The 12,395-nt window shown below is 43.4% G+C and overlaps 3 protein-coding genes across 3 annotated transcripts; 1 reads left to right on the forward strand and 2 right to left on the reverse strand.

The window, feature by feature from the left end:
* Window positions 1–664: 664 nt before the first annotated feature.
* On the reverse strand, window positions 665–3,373 carry LOC144738702 (sterol-4-alpha-carboxylate 3-dehydrogenase, decarboxylating-like). The gene is given in 11 exon segments (XM_078621693.1): window positions 665–843; window positions 846–996; window positions 1,378–1,392; window positions 1,394–1,481; window positions 1,862–2,016; window positions 2,121–2,170; window positions 2,173–2,248; window positions 2,335–2,387; window positions 2,390–2,480; window positions 3,118–3,274; window positions 3,348–3,373. Coding segments are annotated over 11 exon segments (1,041 nt in total).
* A 31-nt stretch (window positions 3,374–3,404) lies between these two features.
* LOC144738703 (uncharacterized) lies at window positions 3,405–5,958 on the forward strand. The gene is given in 7 exon segments (XM_078621695.1): window positions 3,405–3,409; window positions 4,257–4,320; window positions 4,642–4,806; window positions 4,879–5,007; window positions 5,206–5,304; window positions 5,306–5,344; window positions 5,854–5,958. Coding segments are annotated over 7 exon segments (606 nt in total).
* Window positions 5,959–7,905: 1,947 nt separating this feature from the next.
* On the reverse strand, window positions 7,906–11,577 carry LOC144738701 (germ cell nuclear acidic protein-like). Its single transcript, XM_078621692.1, is given in 8 exon segments — window positions 7,906–8,038; window positions 8,040–8,138; window positions 8,214–8,257; window positions 8,259–8,419; window positions 8,501–8,636; window positions 8,949–9,093; window positions 11,295–11,416; window positions 11,488–11,577. Coding segments are annotated over 8 exon segments (930 nt in total).
* Between the last annotated feature and the right edge of the window lie 818 nt (window positions 11,578–12,395).

A 12,395-nucleotide genomic window follows, 5' to 3' on the forward strand; every position in this document is an offset into this window, starting at 1 on the left:
TACACTGTTACGTGTAACTAGTTACTCCCCCAACACTGCAAACAGTGTTGATAGATAGATCATCAAACAATTCAATATCTAATACAAACAAAAAGATGAATTGAATGTACTATTAAATCTCAGACTCTTCACACTCACATATTGAACCATACTGGGCAGCAGATTATTCACTTCACTCTTCACTCTCCTGGGATGGATTCCTATAAGGGCTAAGAGCCTTTTTACTGGTGATTGTAGGTGACAAGTATCCGATTCATGTGCTGCATGTGGTTCATATCAGAATTACAGGTCTATGGTTTGGAAATCCGGTGTGATCACAAGCTTTGTTGATACAAGGAACAAATGCTGCCACTGAGCTGAAAACACTGTTGCCCCGCCTTGTTGCTTCAAATTAGACAGTTTTGTTCCTGCCATGTGAATCTACTCATTACTTCCATTATTTATTTATTTATTTATTTTTATTATTGGGGGGGGTCCAATCACTGTCGAATGTTTTAAGTCAATCTGTGTGAAAACCACAACATGATTAGTACATGTACACTGACATGAACCGTAAATTATTGAAAACATGCCGTCACTCTGCTGTGCGGTGTCTGCTGCAATCTGCTGGTGAAAATGGAACATTGTTTTCTGAGAAGTACAAAACTTTCATGTCTTTGGAGCATCAAGCACTTTGCTTGAGATGAGGATAACTCTGCACCGTGCGTGCGATACCCTCCTTCAGACTGACAAGGGGCTTATAGCCCATGTCCTGCTTGGCACAATCACAGCTGTAGTAGTGGTGAGTCCCGGCTAGAGCCACTCTCATAGGCGTAAAAGTGGGTTTGAATGACACTAGAGGCGCAGCACCAGGGCCAGCAGCCAGAGGAGCAGAGCCAGTCCGTACACAAGTGTATAGGGGAGGTGATAGCGCGGAGCGGCATATCCCAGACCTACCAACACTTGTGACATGAAGTCCCAAAACCGCACAGGCTCATCATTAGTGATGTGATAAGGCTGGAAAAACAAACAGATGTAGATATCGTAAGCGGCTGCAGTCTTTAAGAACCTACTGCATGTTTTATTGACACATTAAATGACAAGCTGTGAATTGTTTCTGCATCAGGAGGTTCTGGAGCTCTCCCAGGAAAAACGGAACAGTGCTGCTACATTACACAGAGCGACGGCATCATCAGATGATGCCTTCTAGAATATCTGAATACACACCATCAGAGAGAAAGAGAAGAATCCACTAATCTGTGGCGTTTGATACAGACTGAAAGAAACACACAGTGTTTGTCATCTTGAATGAAGTCCATTAGGAGATATTCACATATACAAAAATCCAGTGCAAGGACAAACACAACAGCTGCAGAAAATGTTACTGAAGATACTTACTTTCCCACATATGGGGTGAGTCTGGCCTCAGGTGCTCAGCAGCCAGGATGTGTCCGTGTACTACGTTCTCCACAAATGTGAAATCCACCAGGTTGGTGCCGTCACTATAAGACAAGCAGACACAAAGAATGTTCTGTCTGGTTGTGTCACTTCTCTGTTTTCCATATCGTCTGTGGACAGGAAGTTGTCTCCAGATATCTGACCTGTAACTCGGTCCAACCAAAAGCAGCAATATCACCTGTATTAACTGTGTAGTGTTACATGGAACTACCACGTAATATGAGTTTATCAACTAAGAACTAGTACAGAACGGCTGTTGTGATGAAATTTTAGCGCACAACTCATGCAGCACCTACATTCCTCAGGGGTACGAACTCAGAGGTCTAATGTTATTTGGAACCTGAACCTCACAGGTGAGCTGTGGTTAAGCTGCTGAGGGACTTCAAACTTATCAATGATGAAAATGTGAATCAGTTTCTTTCACATGAAATGCTCACCCAATACGAACTTCATCTTGCCCCTGCGTGCTGTGTCCACCAGGATGGGAACCAGCTGTGGGTCCCGAGGTCCAAAGATGCCGTGTGGACGAATGGCAACCGTGAGGAAACCGCTCTGCTTGTCACAGGCCTCAAGGACCAACTTAAAAACCACAAGAGGAAATGAAGTACTCAGCGATCTGCACTTTTATCCTGGTGGATGATGGGATTTTCATTTATCAGATGGTTTTAACGTCCCGGTCTGACCTTCTCTTGCTTGATCTTGGTCTCTGTGTAATAGTCGATGGGCTTCCTGCATATGGTAAGTCCTCTCTCCCATTCTTAATGTCTGTGCCCTCAAACACCACGCTAGCACTGCTGGTCAGGACCAGTTTCTGGCAAAAAAAAAAACACTTAAATGACCTCAAAGAAACAAAAGAAAAAGAAAAGTACAGCCTGTGCTTCCCTCTCAGAGTCTCACCTTCACGCCCACATCCATGCAAGCCTGAAGAACAGTGCGGGTGCCTTGAATGTGACCCTCTCAAAGAGCCTGCGGTCATCGCTGGCCGGTGCTGGGGAGGCACAGTGGAAGACCAGGGACACGTCCTTCAGAGCTGGCAGCAGAGCCTGAAATGTCACAGAGAGACCAGCAGGTCAGTAAGTTCCACCTTGCCCCTCCTGAGCCCATGTGTCCTGGAACAAGACACTGAAAACCCCAAATTGCTTCTGATGCTCTATCAGTGTGTGTGTGTGTGTGTGTGTGTGTGTGTGTGTGCATGTTAGGAGCAGAGCATTTTGTATGACAGCTTCTACCAGCAAGTGTCAATGTGAGTCTGAATGGGTGGTTTGCAAATAGATCGCAAGTAACTGTCAAAGCTGTTTTTACGTTTTAATTTGAAATTTCATCAGAAGTTCCATCCGTCCTTCTGCCATGCAGAGAAACCTTCACAACCCTGATCCTAATGGACCAGATGCTCGCTGTGCAAAAAAATCATTCAACAGTCAGTCCTGAGAAAAGTCACTGTTCAGTAGTTTGTTTTACAAACTGGTCGAGGCAGAAGGCCATCCACATATAGCCTAACGTTTTCCTTTCCTCTGCCACATGTGCTCACATGGATGTTGGGTTTCTGTGAGTAAGTTTGATACGTGTTGTGAGGTAAGTGTGTTGTGAACTGATACAAATAAACTCTGACTGGACTTGATGAGAATAAGTGACAATTCCTCGGTGACTGAATGTGAAAGGAGTGCTCCCCCGGTTCCTGACCTGTCTGTCGCACAGGTCTCCCTGGTGGAAGGAGACCCCCGGAAGCTCGTAACTCTGGCGGATGTCGAACACAGTAACTGTGTAACCTCCATCCAGAAGCTTCTCCACAAGGTGTCTGCCCAGGAAACCTGATCCTCCGATGACAGCACAGCGTTTGCTGCTCTGTAAGACACACAAGCCGAGATTGTGAAGACAGGAAAGAAAAATAAATGACTTTGTGTGTGCACCACTCACCGGGTCGAACACGCGTGGCCATTATAAGTCAATTGAACACCTGGCAGACAACGATGACGTATTGCAGGGAAAGAACGTAAACACGATTATATTTTTATAACAAAATTAAACTACAAAGTCAGAAACTCGCAGAGCTGTGGATCACCATCACCTACAGTTAACTAAACCGCGCACAGCAAACCTTTAACTCGTCGGATCAGCTGAGAGAGCTCTGAGCTCCGATTGGCCAAAAGTGAGGTGACGTTGACAAATCGGCCAATCGGGTATAGAGGACGTCAAAGAACGCCACAATTTGGACCAATCAGAGGGTCATTGTGAGCCCGCCCACCTCCGTTGTCAAGCGTTCTTTGGATTCAGAGTCACTCGAACATCGGGAACATGTTCTCATTAGTGCCAAGGGAATGTTAAACGATATACGTAGGTGTGGTTAGTTATATTTACCCGTAATAGGTATATATTATTATAGTTGTTATAATAATAATAATAATAATAATGATAATAATAAACACCGGTGTCAAGTAATAGGAAACATTTGAAATAATGTGATAATAATTTGAAAAAAAGTTTTTCTTTTCAGGGGAGAACTTGAGTGTTGACCAGATGTATTATGAAATGAACTGACATTGGTGAAACTAGAAGGTGCTTCCAGAACTACAGCGAACCAATGGATTTAGAGTTAAATATTTTGTAGATCTATTAATAAAACACGTATTGCTCCAAGATTTTATGCTCTAATTATAAAATTACCCAAACCCCGTATAAATTAAATATCCGTAGCGCCGATTTACGTCAATAGACCAATCAGCTCTCTGCTCGACTGGTGCGTTTCGATTTTTTACTCCGTTGTGCGCTACCTTAGCGCCACACCGACCTTTGTCACGATGCGTATGTAATCGTGCACAAAGGGTAAACAAATCAAGCGAACTTATCTCCGTGACAGCTGCTGCTGTTGAGAAACCTGTGCACGATGTACGCTTGAATCGTTACCGTCTGCTCCCCTTCAACTGACGTTGCCTGCGAAATAACCGCACATTTTGGGAGAATTACAAGTCTGTGTTGCTATCAAACGGCTCATGCTCATGTAAGACTAAAAGCATCTCAGGAAATCTGCCTCTCGGGCTCCTAACCGCGTGGAAAACAAACACACGGACAGGACGTCAGACCAACGGCTCCTTGTTTCCAGGGACCCTGATGGTGAGCGGGAGTTTGTGGGTTCTGACTTGTCTCATGTCGTTGAAGGAGGCTGATGGTGATGGTGGTGGCTGATGATGGTGGTTGTGATCCCACCAGGCGACCAGTGGAAAGAGACCATCCCTGCCGGGGCCGGTGCCGCCCCCCCGCAAGAAGACGAGCCCCAAGCCGGAGCTCACGGAGGAACAGAAGCAGGAGATCAGGGAGGCGTTCGAGCTCTTCGACACCGACGGGTCCGGATACATCGACGTGAAGGAGCTGAAGGTAAAACGGGCCTCAAAAGGCGGCCGGAGGAGGGAAGAGGCAGACAGCTGAGCATTGTTCTCTGGGCTGCAGGTGGCGATGAGAGCTCTGGGCTTCGAACCCAAGAAGGAGGAGATCAAGAAGATGATTGGGGAAGTAGACAAGGATGGGACAGGGAAGATCTCCTTCTCTGACTTCCTTGGTGTCATGACACAGAAAATGGTACATATCTGAGTTACTGGGAATCCATTAGATCCAGATCTCCTGCTTTCATCACTTTGTAATGAACCTGTTGCTCTTTAAATGTGTTTTACCTGTAGCACTACGTGCAATTTGAATTAAATGTATGATTTTACTCTATGAGAGGCCTGTTTCTATGAGGATACATGCTGTCAACATGTCATTTTACCTGATTCAGGAGCGGAGAAGGATTCCAAAGAGGAGATCCTCAAAGCTTTCCGCCTGTTTGATGACGACGAGACAGGAAAGATCTCATTCAAGAATCTGAAGAGAGTCGCTAAAAGAGCTCGGAGAGAACCTCACAGATGAAGAACTGCAGGTAATCACACATATACATCTCGTAAAGTGCTGCAAAGTGAGAATAGGAAGTTTGCAAAGAGGCTGACAGCCTCAGTTCACAATGTTGCCAGGTGGGACATGTAGGATGATAGTACCAGAGACTCAAAATTATCATGAACCTCTGAAGCGAAATAACTACCGTGATTCTTCCTTCTGTATCGAGGCCTCGAAACATGTGTCTAGTTTCAGGAAGATATTTGTGAACATGTGTCGAGTCTTTGTGTCGACGTTTGTGTTGCGACTAGTGACACAACCACAACCACTCCTTCAAAGCTGCTTTGATGCACTTAACATCGTAACATCCACATGACCGATGACATAATGAGGCGGTAACTGCTTCGGTCACCTGGTCCAACCATCCCAGAATGGGCAAACGGTCCTACAGCAAGTTTATTCATCATACACTCTCCAGACTAGACGATAATTATTGTACACCTGGCAACGCTGGTGCTTCATTGGTGTTTTCCTCTTTGCTGCGTCTTTCTTCAGGAAATGATTGATGAAGCTGATAGAGATGGAGATGGAGAGGTGAACCAGCAGGAGTTCTTACGAATTATGAAAAAAAACCTGTCTGTACTGAGGGACGTGCAATGACACAATGGCACAAGGAGATGAGTAACAGCTCAGTGATCAGGTTCCCATCTTGGGTTTAAAAGTTTCTCATGCCTGTGTTGTAACATACAAATCACATTGACGGTTTTAGAAACACATTGTCCTCCTCGTGGATGACAGACCAACGCAGTGAAGGAAAAAACACCCTCATATCATAGAGAAGCCTTGTGTACTTGGATTCGTGAAGAAACTGTGCCTGGCTCACAGCAGTGACACATTTTGATGCATCATTTGATATTGTTGAGTGTTTTGTACAGTGCCTTGTACAAATATTCACTTCCATTTGTTGGATAATAAAGATCAGACACAGATAAAGAACAGATTCATCGGTGACGTTGGAATTAAATGACATTCTATAATTGTGTAAATTTTATGCCCAAATGTCATGTGAATAAAGGTACGCCTGCAAAACCCGTTGTCAGGCAACAAAACATGAGAACTGTGAGGTTCTGCAGTATTTTGTGTTTCCAGTGCAGACTGCCTGTGGGCTCGTGCCTCTTCAAGGGGACGATCATCCCACATAGATTCAGGGAAGCAGACCAGCCTCTCAGACCTGCACACCTTCACCTTCCTCAACATCTACAATTGCTGTTTGTCAGCTGAGTATTCTCTCTTCTGTGTTTACGTCCTGCTCTCTCTTTCTGAATGTTTTATATTTAAATTGATGAGTTTGTCTGTCTATGTCCATATACGGTATGAATTAAATATCTTGAAGCAATTATTGGTCCATTTCACTTTGTCAGCGTGCATAAAAACTAGATGCTATTCTCCTGCACCATTTGTGATACACAACTATACTTTATTGACGGAGATGTATCCAGTGCTTAAGCACCGCCCTCTGGCAGTCAGGAGGGACGACATAGAACTAGATGTTATTCTCCTGCACCATGTCATACACAACTATACTTTATTAATCTGTGGGAAATTCATATTAAATCATATATCAAAATATTATTTTTGTGTATAACTATACTATAAATAGAAACTTAATATAAATGTTATTATAAATATGATTTTAAAAAATCCTATATTAAAAATGATTTTAATGGTCAACAGCAATGTGGTTCGAACCTCAGACACTGACTCAACCTTCAAAACTATTCCAGTTATGCTATACATGTTTCAGGGGGTTACAGATAGGGTATTCTGAGGTGGTTGAATGTCAGAGAGAGACAAGTGTCCACAGTGATGACGTCCCCAGACAAGTAGATTCACAAAACTACTGTCAACAAACCAGACAAGATCAAGTCTCTACAGTTCATCTCAGTAAGTCACCATGAAGGAGAAACACCAGAAGAACCTTCACAGAAATTAAGATGGACATAGGATTTGGAATCAGTCGACAATAAGAACATTTGAACTTTCTATCCAATGCTCATCTGTTTGGAAACTGACACAAGTTAAACTTTCTACTTTTTAATACACAATATTAGATTGTATGAACCTGAAATGCAGTTTTGATTTTACAGTTAAAGATACAGTGGTTTCTACTGATTGGAGCTGACTACAACTGCAGTGACTTCTTTTATAATGTGTAGTTTAAACCACATCAAGCAGGTGGACAGCAGTTATTTTTCACCTCATCTTTATTGTCTCTTGTCTCCTCCCTACTACAGGTTTGTGTTCAGTAAAGGGTTGACGTTAGCAGAGCCATCCTGAGGATGACTTACTGGATGTGGATGAGACAAGAGGAATCTGAGCGACACCTACCTAGATGTTACATGATTTCAACTTTATTCACAGTTGGTTAAAAATAGTCAAAAAAAACGATGATCCAGAGTGAGATACTGTATTAAACTACATGAGGTGGCACAATCACGTCGGAACATAATTTACACAATTTACACATAACACTATTGAAGTATATTTATTACTACTCATCACAGCTGCTCTCTGGTGGATTTTCGGTTTCAGCCGTCAGGCGGGATCTCAGCTCTGACTGAGTTTGGTCTTGGAGGCAAAGTCTGCACTAAGTTTGCGCATCACTTCTGCATGACTTTGTCCTGCGAGCTCCTGGCGAACGGTCCCGTAATGCTCTTTGACGAAGCTAGCGAACGGAGTAGGAGCACGTGCCTTTGACGGCGTTGAGCAAGCTCCAGTCGACCATGCACAGCGCACACGCAAACCTTTGTGTGTCCAGGGACTTGGAATGGCGGCCAATCCTGAAGAAGAAACACTTCTGTGAACCCATGGTGAGAAATAAAGAATAATTTGTAGCTTTAATAAGTGTAACGTACGTGTTTTGACAGCGGGAGCACTGGTACTGGTATTTGTAATTGATGTTTGTAGCTATGGCAACGAGTGACCATCGGTAGTTCAGGATGCATAAGCTTGGCCTTGTGAGCGTACAGCTTCCAGAAGTTCCCGTGACCATCTCTGACACTATTAATCAGCCAAGTTGCTGCGTGGCACATCTCATGAATCAGCGTATCCCTGAGACGATCTGGTGAGACAGCATAACTCAATATGATGAAGAGACCTTCATCAAAGTCTTCAAAAACATTGAGCAAACAGACGTTATTACCTGCAGAATCGCAGACTTTCTCTGAGAGCTCAATGCGAGCGTAACGGCTCCCTCCGCCTCGCTCCTGCCCCGTGACACAGTAGCCGGCTGTTTTGCGCATCTTCTTATTCCAAGTCACAGACATATTAGCAGGGAGCTGTCACGCCAGAAAGACAGAAGACATTTGACATGATGACAAATCAGTCAGTCACAGATGAACGACATTCTGTCAAGAGCAGAAGCAGGATGGGTCTCTGACTGGAATTTGTTTGTGAGTTGCTGATTTTCAAATCAGTCAGTCAGTGGGACTGTTTGTTGTTTATTATCATTGTTCCAGGCGCAGATTTATTGAAAACCTGGAGTTGTTTAAATAATGAAATGAGGGGAAATTACAGTGTGTTCACTAAATGTGCTTTGTGAAGAGGGCTGCAGAACCAAGAAAACTAAACTCAGGAAAGACGCCAAATACCTTTGAGTCAAATACGCTCGTATTGTACAGCTGGTAGAGTTTGCTGGTGAGTTCTTCCTTGTTGTGCTTAAAATTGCGGCCATAGCTCGGGCCAGGATTTGAGAGGGACTGCAAGAAGCAACCTGGGGTTTTACACAAAGCAACCCTAGGTGGGCCACAACAGAAACAGGTCAGAACGGGACATTGACGACATGCCACTGATTATTAAATCTGGTGGAGCATCTGTTCTATAAGAAGGATCAGGAGAAATATACACACCTGCTGACAGGCCATGTCTGGGTTCAGTCTGACTGACCATGGGTTTTCAAGGTGGTGGTGGCATGTACAGGACCTTCCCTTGGTAATTTAGACCTGGGTGTTGTTGGATCTTTTGATGGTGGAACTGACACAGGAGGGTCCTTCCTGCTGACTGGATTCCAGAACCAGTGAGCCTCATAAGCAGTCGGAAAAGCAACAGCTACAACTAATGCTACCTATACATCAGAAGACAAGATTTGGAAGACCCCTGGAAACTATCATCTCACAAGGTCACTATTTACAAGACTACAACTACATTCCGGTTTTGTTTGAGCTCGTTTTTTGGTTGTTGGCTTTAGGTTTGGTTTCAAAAATGTGGTTGGTACAAAGACGTGTTCAACATATTTTAAAATTTGAGTTTGACATTGCCCTCTGTCAGTTTAAAGGTCACTCAGGACTCCTGTTCAGTGTGTAAATCCATCCACAGTGAATCAGTACATCAGCAATCGTATACTGCCGGTCTCTGTTCTGCATGTAGCCACCCTGAAATGGTGTTATGTAACCACAAGACCAAAAGACTTGCATTATATCAAACATGTTTGATATTGTCGCAAGGCCGAGTCTAGGAAAAGGACATTCTGAGATTACCATCTTACACTAAACGATCGAGATGACGGGGAGCTCGCCGCCACTCCAGTAAAAACTGCCAAGATTTCCCTCTGACTTTGAGTTTTTATTCTGTGACTGTGAAAATCGTTAGGTGTAAAGCCCAGTATAGAGAGCCAGGGGATGCCGTTACCAGTGATGTTTTGAGGTGAGGATGAAGTGGATGCAAGCTTGTTCTTAAGTCTCTCCAGGAGGGATGTGACACTCGTCTTCAGAAGATGCTGAGTCGTCCAGCACAGACGGAGCAGAGCATGTACGTCTGTGAGAGGTCTGTGAGAGGTCTGTGGTTTGGTGGGACGGCAGAAGAGGAAGAGTAGAGAGAGGAGGCAAAAACAGTGACGGAGACGTGTCCTCTTGGTCACCATGGCACATTGCTGTTCTTGTTAGACTTAGGAAAAGTCTTGGGCTTTGAGTGACGAGTCCTCCAAGTGCTCTTGACCACAATATTATCATCATCATTATCCTCGCTGTCACTAACAAACACAGGGGAGTCAGAGCGAGACAGTGGCCTCCTGAGAGGATGATGAGCTGCTGAGAGTACTTCCTTTCTTAGGTGCTGTAGAAACTTAAAAAGCAGTAACAAAATCAGTTTTACTACAAGACATTATTAGGTCTTTAACATTATTAGGATTAGATCAATCAGATTACCTTTGGAGGAGGGTTTCGTCTCAACGAAGTCCTCGTCTGATGAGTAATCACCCACTATGAAGTTTTTAAGCTGTGGAATAAATACAACAATCAATTGAACTAGGGGGCGATAATTTCATTAGAGGAAAAATTCAAGATCTCACCTGTCTTCACTGCCACTCTCTGATATTTTCCTTGGCTCGGCTTTGGGGTTTTCACCCGCTGCAAAACTTAAGCAAAAGCAGATTTATGTATTTTCACTTAATCTTTCAAATACATCATTTATTACAATTTTTCAAACTTCTTTATTGGCAAGCTAAAAACAAAATGGTATTTCACCAGCTTGGGACAGTGCATATTAGGAAAAGTAGGAGAGATTTTGGCAACTTTCTCAGGAGAAAAAGTTCACTTACAGTTTTCAAAATGTCCATCATCATCATCTGAGCTCACTAACACAATATTTGAGCTAAAGAGAGAGAGAAAGAATTTATGGAAGTTGAGTTAAACTGCTGTTAACCTTGAAACTGATATTGCTTTGTGAAGAAAGTTCATACCGGTCCTTCTTTCCAGTGCTGTATGATTTCAGTGGGGGAGGTCTAGCCTTCGGAGTGGCCCGTTCCACAAGAACTAAAGAATGGAGAGTGAAGATACCAGGTGTGCTTATGAAACCCGATTCATCGTTACTGACTATTTTCTCACACTCACTCACACACACACACACACACACACACACACAGAGAGAGAGCTCACACTGGTCAAAGTCGTCATCATCACTGGACTGGACAGCCTTGTCCTGTATGTCTCGGCCCGACAGACCTTGTTCTCCTTGTCTGGGTCGTCTTCATCATCAGTGGTGAGCAGAAGAGGTGAGTCTGGCTGAGCCATCGGACGATGACCACTTGTAGCAGCATGGCGGCTCTTCCTATTGCATTTAGAAGCTACAAACAAACACATATCAAAAGCTGACACTCATCCTGTTTGTTAGTTTGTGTTCATTTCGGAAACAAACCTTCTGTTCTGCTTTGTCAAGTCCACCGTTTTCAGTCCAGCCCATCTTCTTGGCTACTCTGTGAAATAATCTACTGGTATCATCGTCCATATTATCCGATCTGTGGACACACAAACCAGCATGGGAGATTTAACATTAGTCCTTAAAGTTCAAGTTCAGAGTCTTCTGAGAGCCTAGAAACATAAAAGATTAGCGTATGTACTTAAACGACGAGCAACATACAAGTCTCCAAAGTTAGCGTTAGCAAAGCGCTAACAGATGTACGATTGTTAGCAATAGCACAATTTGTTAAATGTCTCCGAGTTTCAGTACGCATGTGTCACTGGAGTTGTCAACTCTTAACAAATGTGAAATATAGAGATGAAATTACCTAAACGCCTGAACGCAATGTAGCCTTTTGTTGTTTGCAATTATACTATTAATATTTAACGTGCAATTGAAGCCAAATTCAAAAGCTGTGCAACAGTTAGCGGAAGTTGTCATGAGGACACTCGACCAATAGGAGCGCGGTTTAAATGGTGCCTCAGTAATCCGCTCATTGAACCGTCTGACCAGTTTACACTCTGAGCCTCTCAATGTGAAAATTGACTATTGCTAATACATAGCACTTTATACATGTGCTACATAATACACCAGATGAACAAAATAAGTTAATGAGGGAAAAATATTGTGAACGGCAAAGCTGGAACATTATTTTGCACATTACGGACACTGCGTGTAGACCGCTACATTAAAAAAAAAAAATACGTCCACACCACCGGGTTCAAAACATAAGTTCCATGAATGATTATGTTTAACACAATCCTTTCTGTAAACAAACCTTATGTAAAACATCTTGCTTTTTAGGATGAAGTCAATCACATTACAAAATGTGACACTGGTTTTATTCTTTTATTCAGAGATACAGG

Source organism: Lampetra planeri, unplaced genomic scaffold (assembly GCF_965212315.1).
Source record: "Lampetra planeri unplaced genomic scaffold, kcLamPlan1.2.h2 scaffold_1132, whole genome shotgun sequence".
NCBI lineage: Eukaryota > Metazoa > Chordata > Hyperoartia > Petromyzontiformes > Petromyzontidae > Lampetra > Lampetra planeri.